This window comes from Odontesthes bonariensis, chromosome 17, assembly GCF_027942865.1.
Source record: "Odontesthes bonariensis isolate fOdoBon6 chromosome 17, fOdoBon6.hap1, whole genome shotgun sequence".
Taxonomy (NCBI): domain Eukaryota; kingdom Metazoa; phylum Chordata; class Actinopteri; order Atheriniformes; family Atherinopsidae; genus Odontesthes; species Odontesthes bonariensis.
This window is the reverse complement of record NC_134522.1, coordinates 18,833,240-18,854,688: the sequence shown is the minus strand read 5'-3', so window position 1 is coordinate 18,854,688 and position 21,449 is coordinate 18,833,240. Positions and strand designations below refer to the sequence as shown.

Here is a 21,449-nt window from a genome sequence, read left to right as displayed (position 1 = left end):
AATTCAACCGATTAATCACAAATCACGTGACTTCTTGTACACGCAAAGATGTTGCTTGTAACCATGAATTATTGAATGCCTTTGCAGTGTCCATCAGCCCTTTAAATGATCATATTCTATCGTAGCTAATTGTTGATCCGTTTAGACGGGAGTCTGCGTGTGTCTCCAGTTTCTTTCTTTGCGACAGCCTGATGTGACAAAATCATGTTTAACAACTTCAATTCCGAAAAAAAAAGTCAGAAAATGATGTAAATTAGAAATCGCACAAAAAAAAATATGCATTGATTTGCAAATCTCCTTTTCACAATAGACCATAGAAAAGCAATCAAATGTTGAGAGGGAAACATTTCACAATTTTGTGAAAAATACTAGCTTATACTTTCAAAAAAGCTGGGACAGGGGCAAAAAAAACTTTGAGATTTCTATCTGCTGGTTCTACTGATGACAAATGAGAATAATTTTTTTTTTAGCCATCTCGTGTTTTGTTATGTTCATTTAAACACTGCATCAATGTAAGTGCGTTGATTCAAAAGGTGCCTTAAGTGATTAAATCAGCTTATTTAAGGATTTTAATTTTAATTTTTTTTTTTACAGTGTAACAATTGTCTAATTACAGTCTTCATTGTGCTTATTGAGGTGTGTTGGCCTATCTCTGAGAGAATCTTTCTATCGGAAGTAACAAGTCAAGACAAGATGTTTAAAGGTTTCATCCAAACCATATGTCACGTCTATCAACTGTGAATCCTAAAGCAAGCAAATGTGGAAGGGGGGTGTGCAGTCACATTTTGCTCCAATGTTGTCTGTCTGCACGCTGACAGCGGCGGTGGCAAGGCTGTGACTGCTAGCGCCAGAGGTGTTACTTTTTCTCCTTTGACTTTTTGGATTCATCACTCAGTGAGCAAAGGCTGTGACCCATAAAAACGCCCATGGGTGAACCTTGCAGGCCTTGGCTGTGCATGCATTGCAAGGTAACAGATTTCACCTCAACGATGAGTCAAGTAAATAGTTTTAGGGAAGCATTCTGTGCAGTCTGAAAACAAAGACACGTCCATGTCAAGGGTAAAAGTTCTGGGTTGATTCTGGACCAGTTATCAATGAGCAAGTAAGATTTTAAACATTTGAAAATAGTTAACACGCATGAGTTTCATTTTTAGAAATAATATATGACAGCTGAAACAACTAACACCTGACTTACATGCATCATATGGCGTGATAAATGCACAGTGGCAACATCATAATTAGATAACAACATTAATCTCATCATCTCTCTGTTTTGCATATAAAAACAGATCAACCTTTTCCCATTCATTACTGGTTACCGTAATCTAGATTCTGGAACGATAAGTTATGGAAAAGCTAAAAATGACAATAAGATGGCTGGCTTGGAAAAGATTCAAAAATGTTAATTGACTGCTTCAGCGATGGTTCGACAACTGAGCCCGTGTGATCGATGCGCTCGTTGCCCTTTTCTCTCGGAAAGAACATCTCTCAGGATAAAACAAATACCGCTCCATGTTTGCGTTGACAAGAAGCTAGAATCCTGGGAGCAGGAGACGGTGGCGTATAAAAGTGTAATGATGACAAAAGAGCGTGCCAGCTGCTTGGGTTACTGTACACACTGAAGACACAACAAATGGCTTACAATAATTAAACACAGGAAGAAGAGGGGATTCTCTGGAGAGACTGTTTCCTTGAATACTTTATGCTGACTTAACCAATGTTAGCACAAACTTTCTTTAAAAAGAGCATGCGGAGTGAGACAGGCTGTCACATTGTTGTCATTAATGCGGTGTTGCAGAGCTCGACTTGCAGGAATAGTTCATCTCAGAAGTGTTGCATTCAAAGAGATAGCTTGGAGAGGGATCTTCTTTAGAGTGAAAACATGACATCTCTCTGAGTCTTGTGGATACACCAGCCAGCCATAACATTAAACCACCAACCGGTGAAGTAAACACTGATAATGTAATTCAAATTCAATGGTCTAATGAGACACTTTGGGTCTTGGCATTCATGCAGAGGTACTAAAGTTAATAGTCGCAGAATAAGTCAATTCCTCGTGGAAATGATTTCCGCTCACAGAACAGATCACCCAAAGCTGGCAACAAACAGCTAAAAGGACCACAAAAAAGACCCTAAAGCTTCAATGGGGACTCCCGCCCCTACAATCCAAATCTGAGAGAGCATCCGTAGGGATACAGGGAAGCAAACCCAATCCATAGAGTCTCGACCCAATGGCCCAAAGGACTGCAATCATACACTGCCAACACCCCATTGTCAGACTCCACAGGGCATCCAAAGAAGTCCTCTCACCCCACCCTGGTGGCTCTGGGCTGTTTTAAGCTGCAGAAGGGGGCGCTTACACAAAATTAGGTAGGAAGTTTTAATGTTATGGCTGATCAATGCCAGTGTCTTCAGTTACATACCTTGAACAATCTGCTGTGCCAGTGAGTGGCTACACTTGTAGAAGACCCTCGCACACAGTGGCACCAGCTCAGCATCCGTCACATTCATGGCTTTCATGAATGTGGTACCAAGTTCTTCTGTTACATGCTTCACATCAACGACCTCCAGGCCGTCACCAGGCACCTCCAGGGAAAGTGACAGTGAACCACTATCACCATCAGCAGACAACACGGTGTGACACTCGATGGATCCAAATGCCAGCTTTTTGGTCACATGAGCAGAAGTTCTTCTGGTGCGTTCGTCTTTAGTTGCAGTCACATGAAGCTCAACGGTCGCATCTTTGGGTAAGGCGGGCACCACTACGATCAACAACGGCACAGATTCGATCTCAGATTCCCACAAGAAATCCTGCAATGTAAAAAAAAAAAGAGGGTAATCAAATTAAACGCGTGGGAAATTATATACACTGTCCTGCCATACACTACAAGCAATCATATGTATGGCCCTCCTGCTGTGATGCACGCTGTGAGCTCTGAACACAAACACCGACCCATCAACATTATTGTAAAACCCATCAGAAAAATGCTACCGCACAGCACTAAGACAGGCTTTTTACTTGACAGACTGACAGGCTATCAATTTACGTGAAGCTGTGAAATGACCCTTGATAATGATAGCGTACAAACAAATCAGAAAGAATCCAGTGGTTGCAAATCCCACAAATAAAACGCCCAAACAAATTCCCTTTGAGCTGCATTTTCCAACATGACATGTTGCTTCCAAGATGACTTCTCACCGTGCTGAAAAGATCATTCACAACACGTTATAGTGCCTCAATTTTATCTTGGCAAAATATATTTTTTTTTCTTCTTCTCCTCTGGACTGAGGGCCATTAGTGGCAGCGAAATGTCTTGGAGCAGTGCTACAATGTGGCCCCTCTCATAATACTTGGCTGTAGCTTCATCTGCTAATGGGAGAGAAATGAGTGTTTTATGTAACCGTCATTTCAGTCAGAGTCGATAGGGCAAAAACACTTAACCCCCTTTTCAATTTGCTGGATCAATTTTCATCCACTTACACCCCTCTTTGTAAGTGCAGAATAATAACAGGTTACTTACATTTTATTTTGATATTCACTCGCACAAAAAAAAAAAAGAAGAAGAAATCATTGACAAAAGCAGATGGCAGCCTCTTTGTCCCTTCAAAAGAAAGACCCGTCATGACCCAATCCGCCAGACTCACTGAAGCACCACTTACCTTCAGATTAAACTTAAGCAAACGCGTCAATGTGTATCAACAGCGTTGATGGGTAGGGGGGGGGGAAGTAGGAGTCCTTAATGATATGTGTGAAGGGGTTAGGTTAAGATTTCTATACTGTACTGATTTTGAAGAGGGCTTGTTTGCAGTGGTCAATAACAATAACAATAACAATCAAAGAGGCAGACAACAATAGCCATGTCAGCGCGGACCTGTCCACATGTCTGACAAAGTGACAGCACATATACAAGCCCAATGCTTTGATAAATGTTATATTAGCACTTCTGGCACATACTAGGTATTCTCCTTGAGGGAACTGCTCCTGCACTTGTCAATAGTGATTGAACATGGAACAGAGAGTGCAAAGTGGGAAGAGCAGTGACAGGACAGGGAGTTCTTGCTCAGCCAGGCTTAAAGGCCACCCTGCAGGCCTTCGGTGCGGAGGTACTTAACCCAACCAAGAGTCCACGAGGAGATTTGAGGACTTCAGCGCAGTGCTCCAGCCTCTGGCAGGATTTTGTTGCCGTGGCACAGTTGCTGTCTTTTTATAAGAGCTGTCGGATGAGGTTACATCAGCCCACATTTGCTTCTTTTTTTTAATGCATCAACCACAATTTTGCATTAGGTGGGAAGTTCGTTCAGCGGTTCTGTGACCCTAAATGTACACAAAGTGCAATGTTGTGCGTGTTCCTGTATGCACACATGGACCTGTGGCCACAGCCCTATTACTGTGTGCCTCCCCTGCAGAAGATTGAGAGGGGGAACAATTTTATTCCTCTCCGATCATACGTCATTAATTAAATTAATCCGATGAAACGTAAAGTTTGATATATGGTGAAGCTGAGGGCTGGAGTGACAAGTTGGGAGGGCTGGCAAGTGGCAGACTGAATGTGTGTGTGTGTGTAGAGGGCCGTGTTCCACTCCTCACCTGCCACTTAACACAATCCATCTCATTATTTCATGCCACTTCAGTTCCAGGGCATGCAGCCATTCCCCCCGTGCGCTCTCCCTCTGTAGGCAGCAGGTAAAAGCATATAGTCTGGATCTGCTGTGCTCAGCTCTCTACACTGATGGGGTGTGACCTGTTTCTCCTTATGTTTGTTTTCCCTCTCCCCACTTCCCTCCCTCTAACTCACGTCTCTGTGCCTGGAGTGTGTGGTAGGTTGGAGGGCCGAGAGGCGTGAAAGCCGAACGGTAAACACGGTAATAAGGAAGTGGTGTAAAGGCGGCGAACAGCAGGGAGCTGATGGGGCTGCACCGCTTAGCCAGTTCCCCAACATTTCCTGCCCAGCAGGATGCCTTCAGCATGTGGTTCTTATGTCTCAGCACTTACTGTAGTGCTGTCAGTCTGCTATAATATCCTGTCCTATTCACTTCTTAATTCGCTTTTCGTCTCTAAAGATTCCACTCCGAGGGTCGTCTGATTGTTTGTGGAAATGAAACACGCAGGGCATTGCCACAGGGGTGACGTAAAGTTAATAATTATGAAGCCATTTTAAAATCACAGCAGTGGCCGTGCCGACATGAAAAGTCCAAAGTGAGAAGTTTTACTTAGGCAAAAAAAACAAAACAAAAAAACAACAGCCTCTAAAATGTGAAAATAAGGTATCTTTTGTGTTAAAATATGGGCCTTCATAAATAATACACACTTTAAATCCGATTTGTTCCCAGAATGTGTTGCTGCACTCGAGGGTGTCTGTTTAACATTTATTGACTTATCACATCCCCACCTCCCTGTTCATCAAACCAAGAGTACACACTTGCATGCACAGAGACAAACAGGCTCTTTGTGGTTTAATGCAGCGTAAATACAATTTTACACATGTAGCGACTCCAGTATGCTCCCAATTAACCCTGCAAGCTTCTTCATCCACCTGATTAGAGAAATTATCAACGCACAACAACTACGGGGCCCTGTGGGTTCACAGAAACGCAACGCATTTCTGTCATAAATATGCACTTCACAGGGCTGTTGTCTGTAAAGTGGACCCCATGTATCTTTGTCTATGATGGTGTAAGACATCACCCAGAATTTTACAGCTGGATTTCAGTTGGTAATAATAATGGAGCGACCAATGCATGCGGTGCTGATGGTCCTATTATGCATACAAGTCCGTGTATTTATATATTGTCTTATCTGTCTCTTCTGTTTTTCATCGTCTTTATGCGAACATATCTTCGCTTTGACAGAAATGAGTTTATTAGGCTTATTATGTAGCATCTTTATGTTTGAGCTAAGACTCCACCTCATGTAAATAAAGCCTCTCCTCGTTTATGTTGTCTGAAAGAGGCGCGCAAGTATGTTTGACCAAGTATTTGCGCAAGTATTTTTGAGTTAAAAAGTTGTATTACTGTACTTAAAAGAAATCCCGAACTTTAAATAAAAAAAAAAAATTTAATTAAATTTTCTTTTTTTTTTTACAAAGTTTGGTGAAAAACTAGCTATCTCCAAAGCTGCTCTCCCTTGATTTCCTCTGCAGTGCTTCCCAAATCTGCGCTTGAATTAGAAGGGAGGGCAAAGTGTTAAGCCAAGCTGGGAATATTATCTGTCATAGATAAGGCGATATCAGGTTAGCAACCCGGCACCTAAACCAGCTCTGTTCTAAAACCTGTTTACAGGTGAGATCCTGAGCTGTCAATTAGAGCTGCTTAACCTGTAAATCATCTTAAAGCATGGTCTCCTGGTAGGAATCCTGGGTCAGTGAAATGAATATGTTTGATAGTCATGACAGGCTGCAAGGAGGCAAAACAGATGGACAGTGTTGTCCATCTTCAGTAACCTCAGACATAAACCTTGTCCTCCCATCTCCCAAAGCTTAGCCCTGAGTTAGCCTTGTTATCCCAGTGACTCGGTCATGATGCTAAATTGGCACTGCACTGCCAAGGCTTTCAAGATTTTTATTCCACTGTGTGCTTCAGCAAGGCAAAATGTGTCAAATGAACTAGAGACAGCAGCTCTTATGTGCATTGAATATGTTTTGGAATTTAAAATATCCTATCAAACACATTAAAGCTGTACGTACATATGATTACTGAATATTAGATATGATTAGAATTTTACATTTACTTCTAGTACTGTGCTGTAAACTGACATAGAGTTGACATTCTCTCCACTGTCTATAACGCTGTTCACCACTTACACCAAGCCACATGTTGGAGGTGGGCTCCAGCATTCTCCCCGAGGCTCTATTCCCATGGTTAGACAGATTACTGTGGGAGGAGAGGGGCTGCTAAGGGAGACTGCAGCCCCCATTAGATGTACGGAACGGGGGTTGTAAGCCAGGGCGGCAGGATGGAGGGAAGGGTGGAGGGTGGTGGCAGGGAAGAGGAGTGAAGAGGGAGATAAGCTGCTCTGAGAGTTGAACGGCGCTCCAAAATGGTGTGTGGGGGCAAAGGATTAGGGAGGCTCTGAGGAAGACATCTGCTTCTGTGCCAAGCTCCGCATTATCAAAGACACCAGTGTTTCCCACATCATCAACTTTTCATGAGTTCACTCACTGGTAAATATCAGTAGCAGCGGCTTGGGTCTCTGGGGGACACAGAGGGGTGCGAAACATTCTCTTATTTTACAACCATGAAACACAATTCTGAAATGCCTCTGACAAAAAAAACTGAATTCCAGGGCAAGTTTCCATTCTTTTACTTATTCATTGATCCCTCTGTCTCATAATCCATTAAATATGTGCTCATCCTATGTGCCTGTAGAAGTATGATCAATATTTCCACCGCATCTATAATAAAAATGCCAGACGTTAATCTTCTACTTAACCACTGTTATACATTTCATAAACAAAAATCCCCCTCCACAGTGGCTGACCTTCTCTTCCCCTGTGGCCCTCAGCATGCTCTCCCAGACAGCTCTGATCATCCCGATGTCCTGGCGTCTTGTCGTGTAACAGTGAGCTTGGACAACATGAGCCAAAGTCAAGCCACTGATCACGGCCTCCAGAACTTTCTGCACGTGGCTGAAGGACAGCTGGGCCTGTGTGCAGGTGCCAGCCTTCACCAGCTCCATGGTGCAGGGGACCAAAGCAATTTGGCCAGCACAGAACACCACCTCGTCTACCTGAGAGAGGAGGACAAATAAGAAGAAAGATTACATGTGACGTTCAAATTACGAACAAAATGACATGGATTAAAAGAAAAAAAACAACAACTTTATTTTACAAAACAGCAACAGAAACAAAAAGACTTGCATTATAGAAAGACAGCCAGTATGTCAAAACAAAGATCTGAGTTCAATAAAAGCTCTTCCAAAAAGCTTCCTTTTGAAGGCAGAGCCTTCCATACCCAGACTGGGAGATGGTGTCAGAGGGAGGGTAAATGCTCCTCTTATTCTGGCTCTTAAAATGCTAGGAACCCCACGTAAAGCTGGACTCTAAGAGCAAAGTCTTTCCTGTGAGGTTGTAGGGGATAAGGTCTTTTAGATATGATGAAGCTAGGCCTTTTAGAGTTTTCTATGCGACAAGCAGGATTTTAAATTCAATTCCAAGTTATTTTCTTAAAGGGAGCAGTTTCTGAGCATAATTTTGAGAGAGGATAACCCGTATTTACCGAGAACGCTTATAAAATATCCAGACAATCGATAAAATACGTGTTAGAAACGTTCAGTTTGGACCAAAGCAATGACCTGACCGCTTGTTATCACTTAAGTCAAGCCACAAGTGTGGCTAAGAACATTTCTACAAGCTGGGTGTTGCCATTACCAAAAGTCAAAGCTTAAACTCATTCATATCGCACACTGTAAAAGATTAGTTTGTGGGAGTAGTGTTGGACGGTGATGCCAAACGAAAGTAAGGGAAGCTTTGACAATTAAAGTGAAAGACAAGTCAATTTGAATCAAGGATACTGAATCAATATAAACAATTTTTTTCTAATTAAATATATGCAATGTATTGGGAATGACTTTGCTCATCAGTTTTTAGTAAAATACATGCTAACACCGAAGCACCTATTAAGTTATAAGGAAAAAACTTAAATATATATTAGATATTTAATCAATTAACTAGAAAGCAAACAAACAAAAACAGAAAAGTACAGAAGAAAAAAAGAAAAAAAAACACAAAAGTACACACTTCAGTGAGGTGCTATGTTCAAATTAACATCAACTGTAAGCCTTTGTTTGATTAGCAGTACATTAATTAACAAGTTCCATCTCTCCCATTTTCAGCATCTTATCACCAACAGCTCGTGTTTCACACTTTTAAAAGAAGCAGGTATTCTGTGAGATGCCTGCCAATATGTCCTACTGGCACCAGTGTTATTCATAAGCACAATTAACCATGTGATAATAAGCTAAATTCTCTGTTAAATACCCGTGTTAGAAATAAGCTCCTTGAATAATGAAAGCAGTAAAAAAAAATCTATCTGCTTAATGCGTAGAGACGAGCAGGGATGAGACGTGGCATTAAGGAGGTCAGGCCTTTAGAGACCGAGCACCTCAGCGGTGTTTGAGGTTGGACGGTGTCGCCGCTGGACACTAGCTGCTGGTCAATGCGAACAGATGCTTGTGCCATGTTAAGAATTGCAGAGACCTATGTGCATATGCAAATCTCCAGGGAGGATCAATTGATACATGAACATGGTCCTTTACTGATTAGTAAAGACATGGCCAGGGGTATCGCTTTTCATGTGAGATTAGCAGGGTTAGCGTGAACAAAAGGTTTTTACTGAAGACTTAGCACCCCCTAAACCAAACATCTTCTCTTACTCATTTCAAACAACTCTTTTGTTCCCCACATATGGTGGTAGGCCATTACATACTTGGTGAAAAATTTATAACAGAATATTTACCGTTTCCCCAGTTTAATCTGTTCTGCATTGAAGACTCGCGGAACAAGATGTCAGCCACACAACTATTTAGCTAGAGGGCAGACATTGCCATTGCTATTTCCATAATCGAATGGGTTTGCCGTGATCCCGAGCTCCTGGGTTCACTTGTCAGCTTTGATGAAGCTTCAGCTTCAATCTCTGCTGCTGCAAATTACTGGGACAGTATGCGAGACAAGAGATGGAGGAGAGACGCGTTAGAGGAGCGCGAGTGATGGAGGGCAGAGGAGGGAGATAAGGCCCTCACTGCTTTCAACCATTTGGATCAATCACCGGATCGTTTACCTGCTAGCACGATCTGCCCAGGAGCCTGCATTAGTGTGACTGCTGAAAAAAATAAAAGCCAGATTCCCACGTATCAACAACAAATTGTCATTGGCATTCCATTTATGAGCCATCAAATGCCATCAGATCCACTCCAACGGAGAAGAGCTCCATCAGGTTGGACGGGTGGCCGCAATCTTTTAACAAGCTCGTCCGCATGATATGAGCTCACTGTGTTGTGAATTCATAAACACCATTTGTCAATTTGAATATCAAAAGGCGCAAGCACGAGGCCCCTTGACTGTTAAAGGCAGACTCCCAAAGCGTCTAGCAGGCAGGTGTGTGATGATCAATTATTAAGGATCCCACTCTGGTTACTCTTAGTGGGAGGTGGAATCAGGGATCTGGGGTTTTCTGGTTTCCGTGTTGATCCTGGATGGGGGAGCAATGGAGGCGAAGGGAGAGCGAATACTATTTACATAAAATTAACAGTTCAAAAGAATGAGTTCACACACCAATCAAACTTGTTAATTGACTGTCAATGGTGTGTCCCTGAATATACAACACAACTACATTATTCATCTAAGGCCTTGACAGGGAAGACAGTCCAATTTGCATGGGCGTTCTAAATGTGATCAACAACCACAATGCCACATGCATTTTTAATAGGCCAGAGATGGAAACCTTTAATATTCATAAGGGTCAAACAATTGCATATGACATTAAACTTTCTTTAACAAGGTAAGTATATTTCAAATGCTAGCCTTAGCCGTCTAAATGGCCCACAGAGAAAAGGGATAATGTGCAGTCTTCCAGTGGGTACAGTAAGTTAATGCAACATGTTTATGTCGGCTTACTTCTGTTTTTTTCGGTTTCTTAACGATATTTGACGTTTGCTGCCGTAATTCCGAGAGGTGCTTGAACGATTATTTAAGAATAGTCTACGTTTAACTTTTTCTTTGCCCCATGTTTCAGAAAAAAAAAAGAAGTTCCAACATGAACACACATCGTCTCATCCTCAGAAATATGCAAAGGAATGATGTCACCGTGCAACTCCAACAAAAATACGACATTTTCACGCCCGGAAAAATTTGATATCGACTTTGAAGCAAACTGCACAACCACTTTTCTTCAGTGGTGAAGAAAAACAAGCTTCTGATTAGCTGAGCAACAGATAGCAACATCTCTTTCCATCTTTTCTGAAATTAGTGACTGAGACGTATTTCTGTTTTTGCACTTTATCTACCTTTAGATGCCATGATTTTTTTCTATTGAACCTTGTATCATGTCCAAAGGTCACCAACCTCACAGACATTTTGTTCTCCCCCCTACCATCTCTGTGAGGTGTAGACAGTATCATAAGTAAATGTACTCAGCGAGCGCCCGGGGGTGTCTACTTTCAACCCTTAACAGTGTCTCATTTCAGATTGGTGTGTCTGAGGTGTTTCTAATTGCAGTTTTTGTCAAAGGGCTTTCAGAGAAGACCAGACAGTGCGAGACTATATTCACATTGGCGTTGGAGCCCTCTGGGTCCGCCATCATGTTGAGGATGTCTCCAAGTATCATTAGCAGAGCTTTGGAATGGTGTAGATGAACTAGGCTGGCCTGGATAAAATGACCTGGTATTGACGAACAGTCAGGTTTTTCTGCCTGGTTCCAAGGACGGAGAGAGGTGGAAAACTTCTGCACCACTCCTAGCGGATATGCTAATAGCCGCATTTCTCCCCCATTTGGACCACATACATAATTTAAACAGCAAAATGATCGTGCAAAATGTGTAAAACAGGTTAGATTAATATGGTGTAACTTTTCCCTTATGCAGTGGGCCATGAAACTAAGCTAGAGGCGTAATGACAGCAAGAAAAAAGGAAAAGGGGTAATTAAGCATTAAATGTATTAAATACTTGTGACCTAAAAATGCATTTAAAATTTCCCAAAAGTTTTGAGAGTCGTTTTCAGCGAACTAAAGCCGATCCAGAGGGTTTTAAACTTACATATTATATACTATCTGAAGTTTTTCTTATTTTATTTTTCTTTACTCAGAAAACATTTCTAACGTGATTTTTTTTTTAAATTTTAGTAATTTTCCGCTCTTCTTGAATATTTTAGGGTTGGCAAATAGTTCAAAACAATTCAAAGAGCTGGGATCAAAAACAGAGGAGGAAGTTTTGTTGTATGTATTTAAGTGCATACACTGCTCCAGCTTTTTTTTTGGCAGGGATTTGATATGCAAGGACTGCTTAATCCTTGTGTGGTCGATGGCAGTTTGTCAGGGACGTTGCTGTGATTTCATCTCGAACTGGCTGCAAGTCTGTGGGGTTCTTTCAGCATTAGTGAATTCAAAGCAGATCACGTCTGGGAATGGGAATGATAAGAAATGGGCTCATGTTGTGCTGCGCCCTGAGGAAATCCTGCCTTCTTCTGACACCTCATTTCTACAAATGCAAACCTTTCAGGAGAGCCACAACCTTCTCCCTCTCTCTCCTACAGAACCTTTCACTTTGTTTGCCCTCTCATTTAAGGCTTCACAGGAATGGGGAGAGATATTTCCCTTTTTCCTTTATTCGCTCCTTCTTTTTCCCCCCACAATCTCTCTTTTCTTTTTCTTTCTTTTTGTGCTCCAGTTTGAGCCTAACCCCTGCATGCTCAACTGTCACACAACATCAGTGTTACTTAAACTGCGACATAAATAGCCATATGAAGTGCACGAGGAAAAGGCAAGTATAAGGCATTTCCAAATGCATTATCTCAGTTCTAAAACTGTATACATCTATATATATATACATATAGATATATGAACATATATAGATGTATATCCAGAAAACAAACCATACGTGTATGTTAATTAGTTTACAAGAATAAAAAAATAAAAATAAATCCATAAAAATCACAAAACTAAAATGAGTTAATTTTGAGGCAACGTGTGGTCAGTCTGGGAGACACCAACGATTCCCCAACCCCCAACTTCTTCTAAGCTTGTTAATATCTTTCTTCTCTGCCCGTTATGTCTGTCCTGGACATGTTATCTCCACAGACGCTGAACTGTGTGGAGCAGTAAAAGTGCCGTTCCAGCTCTGGTCATCTTTACGTTACGGAGCTGCCCGTCAGTATTATAACCAAGGTCAGGGGAGCCTGACTGCCGAATGCTAAGGGAAATGTATATCAAAGTCAACAGGCATTCATAAGCAAAGGAATGAATCTTTCCAACTTAATAATAAAGAAATGCAATAAAATACAAGTACTTTAAATCCAAATTGATATGTTTTGTGTTTTTTTGGGTGAATTTACAGTTGCAAAAATGACGTTAAAAGTCAAGAAATATGATCAAATAAAACATAACAAATACCCAAAGCTGATGTAATGAAATCCTCTGCTGCACTGGAATACTGTGCCACACCAGAGTCGGGCAGTGGATGAAGAGTGATGGAAGGGCATGGTTGTTCATTGCGTTAGGCAAAATGCCCTGCTGCCTTCAACCGTCCCGACCTCACATTTTTTGACAAATTGGTTGTGAGGCTTTTACGACTGATGCACATATCGCAAAAATCATTTCTGCCAAGCTTCCTCTATGACCTGCCCGTGGGACATGACAAGACCCTCCATGCATCGCTCTATCAAGCCGAATCTTTCCAGGACAATGCAAATTATGACAAATTCCATCATCCTGCATTATGTGCTTTCCTGTTAATCTCCCTAATTCGAGAGAATCGGGGAGGGTCTCGCTGTTTCAGCTGAGGGGCATGTTGTCTGACTGAATGATGCTGAAACTGCAACCCTCATCCCCCCATTCCGTCTCCCTTCCCAGCTGTGACCATCTCGTCTCTTCTGTCTTTTCATATTTTCTTATCCTTTTTGTGAGGCGACATCTCTTAGTTTGGCTGTTATGAGAAGCACCGACCTAACCTGGGCACAAAAGAATAATGTCAAAAGTAAAAACACAGATAGACTGATCATTAAAATGCCAACAGGGGTGAAGTCAAATCAGTCTGTGTATATATATATATATATATTTATATATGTATGTGTGTGTGTGTGTGTGTGTCTATGTGTGTCTATATGCAAGATCAGACCACAGAGTGAAATATCTAGTCGGCATGAGACAGTGTGAATGTTCATAACTATTCAGCAACATTAAGCTCCTGGTCGAATGGGATGGATCCTGTGTCCACATCCAGAGGACACTGAGACAGAGACAACACACTCTCATCCCTGCCTTGTTGATCCTTTATCTCTTGCACTTGACACAGTGGGCAGTTTTAGTATCAACAAATAAAAGACAAACAGCACACTAACTAAAAATGTGTAGCAGAGTGGCAAAATATGGCACAGGAGGATAGACGAGCAAAAGAAACGCAGTACCGCTTCTTTTCAAGAGATGGCAGTATGGCTGCATTACAAAAGGTTAACGGATCATCAGCAATGGTGTACAGCTCCACTCAAAGCGTGGACAAGGCTTGCCTGGCGGCATGAGAAGTATCTTTACTTTTTCAAAAATATTCCCAACAAGTGACAAGGGAAATTAAAGGCAAAATTGTCGAAAAAATTATGTAGTATTTAAGGATTCTATCTCAATATCTGAAGTGTTTTTTTATTTAAAAATGGATTTATACACTAAAAACAAAAAATTTCATCAAAGAAGAAAAGTGTTCGAAATAATATAAAGACTGGAAAAAATTCAATCGGAAAAGAAAAACTAGTCATTATGCATGTTTACAAGTAGCCTGTTATAGAAAAAAAAAATACTGTATATATATATATATATATATATATATATATATATATATATATACCCAGAGATAATAATATTTGCAATACAGCGCACTGATAATGTATGGTGTTGATAAAATGTGCTGAATCCTAGATGAGAAATATAGTAAATATTAACATTTGTGTCTGTGTATCACTTCGAAGTCAATCAATTTTGACATGAAGTAAATATTGTGTAGTCCATATCATATTGAATGTACTCTTACCCTGAACATCTCCACTTCATTAGATTGCCTATACTTGCAGGGCAGACATTCCCTTACATTACGAATCTACAGTATCAATAATAAATACATATCAGCATTGAACGTGCTGACATATCCAAAGAGAAAAAAAGGAGGCTGCATGTTATTTATCTGCAGCAGTTTTCACTAAAGCAGTAAAGCACACTTTGATGACAATAGCGTTTGAGAACTGAACGACCAAGGTTAGAAGTTCAGACTTTGAAGAGTCGTTCCACATGAAACTAGGTCAGAACTAAATGAAATATCAACACAAACCCTCTCCCGAGTCATCTGTAGTACTGCTAAATAAATACCTTAATACATGTAGACACAGTGGTGATGCTACCGCCCTGTTGCATGTGGAGGTGGTAATAATTTCTGACCAGTCGATGACTGCCACTTTAATGTGTGGAATCGTAGAAACAAAGGTACAGTAATTGCAAAAGTCATTTGAAGCAACAGTTTTCTAAAATGCGCTGACTGCAGCAAAGTGCCGTTCAGAAGAGTCACCTGCAGCACCGCAGGCCATTTCTAACCTGTGAGTTTCTGTTGGTTTTAGAATATTAGAAATCTTGTGTCTGTCAGCACGATCGGTCACGATTTCCCTTTATTTCTATACTCTGCGAAAAATACCAGATTTTCAATTCACTTTATCACCCAAAAATAAAATGTCGTTCAGGTAGCGGGTTACATTTAAAAAAAAGAAAAAAAAAAGCTCCTCTTCATTATTGTCTGTATGTCAGCAGAATGCTATGTGTGGGTGGTGGCCCTGTTTTGTTCCATCTATCTTTACCACACGTGTAGATTTCACAAGAAACCTTTTGTAGATCCTCCCTATCTATGTGTTTGGCTGTGTGTGTGTGTCAACCGTGTGCGCTGGCCCTGTCAGCTATGCCTCCTCGTCACTGTAGGGGGAAAAAAACACACCCGGGCAGCTCTGAATATAGTGGCTAGTTACCATAGTAATGGGATGGTCATACATCTTTTCTCTCTTAGACAGTGATGGGAGTGGACAGGACACGCCGCTATGCTTTTTATCTATGCATTTGGTATTCAGTAATTTCATTCCACAAACAAAAAGCCAAGGCATTCCACCTCTCCCTTTTCTTTATTTAAATAGAGGGGTGAAATGGGAAGTAAATAGTTGGATATGGGGTAATAATTCACACATGGGACAACAAATAATTGATGTGTTTTGACTGAGTGTTTGTGATTGCAATTGTAATAGCGCGAATGTCTTGGCAGATGTCTGCGGTGGTGGGATCTTTACATGACGCTTTTCAGATGCCTTCTTGATGTCTCTGAACCATTCACCCCTCCACTGCTCATCAGCTGTGACAAAGTGAGAAGCAAACAAGGAAGCTCTCATATAAACACACATACACACCAACGTAGCTTGTGGCTCTCTCAAATTAAAAAAGCAGTACATGAGATCGATCAAATGTAATGATGTTCAACAACTATAACTGATTACATCAATTTAAATGTCGTTAAATGTTCTGGAACATTCCCTACATAACAACATAAAGCTTTTTACACAAAGTCTATTTATTTCTAAATCTGCAGAGGCTACTGACTTATGTAGGGGATCTGTTCACCACAGACCCCCTTTTTTGTGGGACCTCAGGACCCCCAAAGATGACTGTAGTAGTAAAACTGCCTGTGCGTACACACACATACTATGTATAAATACTTCGATGTGTATCTGCACATGTTTGTTTTGTGTGTATTGTAAACAGCGTGCATGTACGTGAATGAAAGAGGGGGACGATGGCTGCGGCTATCCTGTCCCGGCTCTCCATGGTTTGTTGACATGAACCAATGCAGTCAGGCACCAATAATACATGAAGAGCTGTTCAAAGACAATTAGGATCAGTTGTCAGGGCTGCGCCCATTAATGAGTGGGAGTGTGGCAGGAGCTAAGGCAGAGGCACAGTGCAGGCGAATGCGACTGCCTTAGAGGCGATAGACTCTGACAGATCCAGTCCTTCCCCTGTCCTCGCCTGGTACAAGCTGATACCAGCCTCTGCCCACGTGGTGCTGCAGCACAGGCTACTACAGCAAAGGACGCTATCCCTTCTGAAAATGAGTACCGCCATGACAGGTCAGCCTCCACGCCGTCACAGCAACCGAGAGAGAGTGAAGACAAGGGCCTGGGAGGGATGGGCTGGAAGCAACATAATTACCCATGTTGCTGTCTACCACTTCCCCTAAAACTGCCCCCTCATCAGATTAAAAAGGTGGCGTGATTTTGACGCAAGTTCCCATCCCCCATCCAGCAATTCCAGCACTGTCCCAAGACGAAGCATGGACCATGTGTCAAAGCAGATTTATTTCTTGGGATGTGGAGCCGTGTTAGAAGAGGAGGTAGGAAGTCCTGTTGTTGTTGCACTCTGGCATGTGTAAACGATGCAGGCAGACAAGGGGAAAAAAAATGAAAAATTAACAACAGCCGCGAGCAAATATTTAGGTACAAATGAGATTTTGCTGCCTATTTTGTTTATTTCCACGCGACTGTCAAATGAATGACTCATGGCCTTCCTGTCATTCATGAGTGTATTACAGTGACTCACCCGTGACCCTTTTTAACGACAAAACCAGCCCACCTTGTCACACAGTCAGAGCCCATCACAAAGAACATACAGGTGTACGTATATGTGTGTCTCTGTAAGACTTGGCCTCAGGGCGTACAGCAGAAGCGCCTCTATGGTCAGGTCTTACTGGGTTTGATCAGTGCGTACCCTATGTGTCCAATTCAAGTGAAGACAGTTGACCCTGGTGTTTGGGAACAAGCCTACGGAGATAGACTCAGGTGATTTGCAGAGATAGGAGTTGAATCGGTGACCGCTGGGGAAAGGCTCTAAGGTGAAGCTCGACTGTCAGTCAAAACCTCTGACTATCCTCAGACAAAAGGTTCAACTCATTGCACACAATTCGGGCATTCGGGAAAAGAAACAACGAGCCCATTCTGCTCGTGCCTTCGGTGAAATGAAAAGGAAAAACAAATCTGTGTTAACATCCTCTGCTAGAAACAAGAAGCAAGCAACTACATGTGCTAAAAAACAGCCGCTTTGAGTAGCCTTCCATCTCACAACTGCTCAAACCGCTGAGCCTTCAAGACCTCATTTTTCATCAGCTCAATTACTCGACAACTGTTCTCCTCCTGGCCCAACCCCTCCCTCCTTGCCCTACTCCCCCCCCCACCCTCCCACCCCGTGCTTAGTTGGAAGTGATCATTTGTTCTTTTATTAAAGTTGAAAACATCCCTTGCATTGTCTGAGCGTGCATGCTGGAGAACCGCCCCTACTGTTCTAGCCTCCAGCATTTCATATTATTGGTGCATTATTTCACGCATGCCCTCCTCTTTTATCAAGCGCCTTTGAAGTAATGTTAATAGACTAGAAAATTGAGACATTTGTGAAGTATGGGCAATGTTTATGAAAAAATCCTTAAAGTATGACAGGGGAGAGGTGAGATAAAAGCAGGGTTTTAATAGATTATGGCAAACAGGGGAGAGGCGTCAGATCCTGACAGGCACCTCCTCCGAGATCTCTCGTATTTTATGGGATTAATTTTGTTGTATTTGAAATGAAGTTAAATGTCCTAATTAATCTCTCCGTGCTGCATGAATACCTCCCTGAACGCGGATGCATGAGCACACACTGTTTTTTAGCTAATTGCTCTTCCATTGTAATTGGAGTAGATGTAGTTTCTAGATGTAGGCTGAGTAAGTTTGGGCAGGTGGGGGGGGGGGATATCTGTTCTAGTGGCGGATGAAAGGTTGCTGAATCTTGCTTGCTGGCTTTTTTACAGCAGTGAAGCAGCGCAAGTGACAACAAACTGTAAAACTAAAGCACTTACCTTAATTTCTGCTATTCATCACTCTTTTTTTTGCTTACATTTCAAACTAAAAATGATGTAATGCATCAGCACGCTGCACATAAAACACAGAAGGAAAATGATTGGTATGTATTGTCAATGAGACGCTTTTGTGAGCCTGCAGATTCAGCTGTTGTTGTATTACCACAATGTCTGTGCCCAAGTTAGAGTTAGACCGTTATCACATTTCGGCCCCATTTCTCTCATATTCTGCTTTCTGTTGCTCTTAAGTGTCAATAATATTAGAAAAGAAACTCTCTATTTTGTACAACGCGGGTGGCCCACCTCACTCCAACTCCACCTGAACTCTCAACTTCTCGTTAAAGGGCCGGACAATGTTCAGCCCATTGTTTTTAGATATCTCGACTCCTGTTAGAAGATTATCCAAACTCTACCATCCACCGATACACGCTCCTCCCTTTCGTGTTAACAGGCGGCGTCAAATCCATTTCCCACCTGATGCCTCACCGTCCACTTTGGCAATTTTCAAAATCCACTGCAAATCCTATCGCAGACTTGTGCAAGACAATCTCCCACAATATTGACTGTCACTCACAATTAGGGGGCTGAAGCAAGGGGTTGGTGCTCAATGGCCACCCGAGGCTGGTGCAGTCAGCTCCCTAAACACACCCCGCAGAATCTGATCAGTGAGTATAATTTCCCTGTAAATATCCCAGGGGTGAGCCACTTACCTTAACAGGAAAGAGGAGATGTTTAACAACCGTTCAACTGATGGTCCTTCTGCTCAGACCTGCTTTGGCTCTTGTGTTTACCTCTATAAATGCGCCTCCAATGGGAATGTAACCAAATAGGCAGCATTAATTCAAATAGATGTGGAAAAAAAATTTAATAAATCACGCTGTTTGAGACCCCTGATGCTGACACCGACCTTACAAGATGATAGACCAATTCAATTTGTCTGCCAGCTTATTGGCATAATCCTCTGTCATTAGTGCAGATGCATTTCTTTTGAAAAATGTAGTAAACTGATGGCTGAAAAAAAACCAAAAAACTGACCCATACGATTTTTCCTGTTATGTTAATGCAAAAGAATTGTTTCGAATGCTCCCTCTCGTTACTGACAGAAATTGCCGCAATAGCTTTTATTTCCTCTAAAAGCATGCCATTACTTGGCTTTTGCTCCACTGATAGAATTAACTTTGATACTTTGCTACAAAAGTGGATGTCCAAAAAAAGACAACCCTTTTGTTTTTTCTAACAAATTGAGCGGTGTAACAAAAGAGCGATATTGCTTATAATTTAAGTAAAAGTGTACAAATATTCCCGCTACAAAAAACAACCGACAACAGTGCTGTATACGCCTCATACATAAGACAACAAAACAATCAGCTCGTAGCTACAACTTTAAAGCTTCCACACTCACAAATAATGTTATATAATTACCCGACAATAAATAATATGGTGCAGCCTCTAAACATGTGTCAGTCAGGCACAGAACAATATGAAGCAGTGTAAAAACAGAGCATAAATTAAATTACAGTTTTCGTATCTGTAGCCTGCGGCTTTAAACTAAACCGAGGCAGTATTATATATCAACATGCAATACACCAAGAGCCCCCCAGCTTTGACATTATAAAGGTTAACTAATTCTTTAAATCACATCAAATCTGAATCTGTCAGCTTGCCAGGCCAAGTCGACATTCAGTCAGCTTGCCATTTCCGAGAGCTGACGCTGAGCGACATGACAAGCCAAGCAGACAGATGAATAGATGGATGGAGTTTGAAAGTCCAGCATCCATCACATGCCAGCCTGTAACCCAGTTCTCCTTACCTCCAACAGGAGCAAATCTCGATGTAGAGACCCCACTGCAATTAAGTTCTGCAGGGCTATGTTCTGTCACCTGCCATGTGCTGCCTCTCAAAGCAGCAGACACAAGAATAAGCTGGTTTCAATGTAGCTGGACTGTGAGCATTACATTGATTTGTTTATAGCCCCATTTGACTAAACTGCATTCAAATGGTGAGCATTACTAAACAGTGTCTGATCGAAAAACAATGAAGTAACTAGAATTGTTGAACAAAGGCAAGTGAGATTAAGTTGCTGGATCGTCATAGCCCTCATCACGAAAGGACTTCTGTTACATACAATGGAGTGCATTCTTTATACTTTCTTAAGATCACAGATTGATTCTTAAGCTGTATTGATCTTGTATTTACTAATTCCACAGAAAATGAATATGGACCGTTACAGTGCTATTTGGTCTCAAACGACATTTTCTTTTTCCATCTCTTTCTGCTTGCCAGATCCCTGTCGCTGTGATGTTACACGGCAACAGTCACCAAGCAAAACTGTCGTTTAGATGGAGACGACGTGGTACTGGTGAGAGATGAGCAAAGAATGCATGCTTGCTCACAGCAAGGGGGTAATTGTATCAATATGTAAAACTCTCTAGCTGCACTGAGGAGTTGTTAATACATTTTTGATCAAATTAAGTCATTGTAGCGTGGAGGAGGCGCAGACACATTGAGAGACCATGCAGGGGTCGTACAAAGTGCCATGCACAGCTCTGAGCAAGCAAACTGCTCTCATTGTTTTCTCAAATTGCTATGAATATGAATGATAATTAGAGGAATGAGAGATTAGACTGTTTTCCAGAGGCAACAGTGCATGCACACAGCTGACTTCAATTTCATGTCTCAATGAGACTCCATTGAGGAAATCAAACACTGCTGGCATGTTAAAAGCAAACCTGACTCCGTAGGATACATCTCAGGAATCCAAACTGAACTTCAGTGACACACTGCTGAGATATGCCGTCGAGCTCTGAACGAATGGCTAATCCACACATGTTCTCACTCATAGGC

The 21,449-nt window shown here is 41.7% G+C and overlaps 1 protein-coding gene across 3 annotated transcripts in view; it reads right to left on the bottom strand.

Annotated features, from left to right (window-relative positions):
• dph6 (diphthamine biosynthesis 6) overlaps window positions 1-21,449 on the bottom strand; it is a 57,204-nt gene that overhangs the window by 5,525 nt on the left and 30,230 nt on the right. For 2 of the 3 annotated variants that reach the window (XR_012766698.1, XM_075447791.1), the window contains exons 13-14: window positions 7,478-7,726; window positions 2,424-2,811 (exon numbers count right to left, since the gene is read on the bottom strand). Coding sequence is in view for 2 of the 3 variants with exons in the window: in XM_075447791.1 (XP_075303906.1) it covers window positions 2,424-2,811; window positions 7,478-7,726 (637 nt within the window). In the remaining variant the exon portion in view is untranslated. Of the gene's footprint in view, window positions 1-2,423; window positions 2,812-7,317; window positions 7,392-7,477; window positions 7,727-21,449 lie in introns of those variants that run through there. The other variant, XM_075447792.1, reaches the window with a different exon arrangement.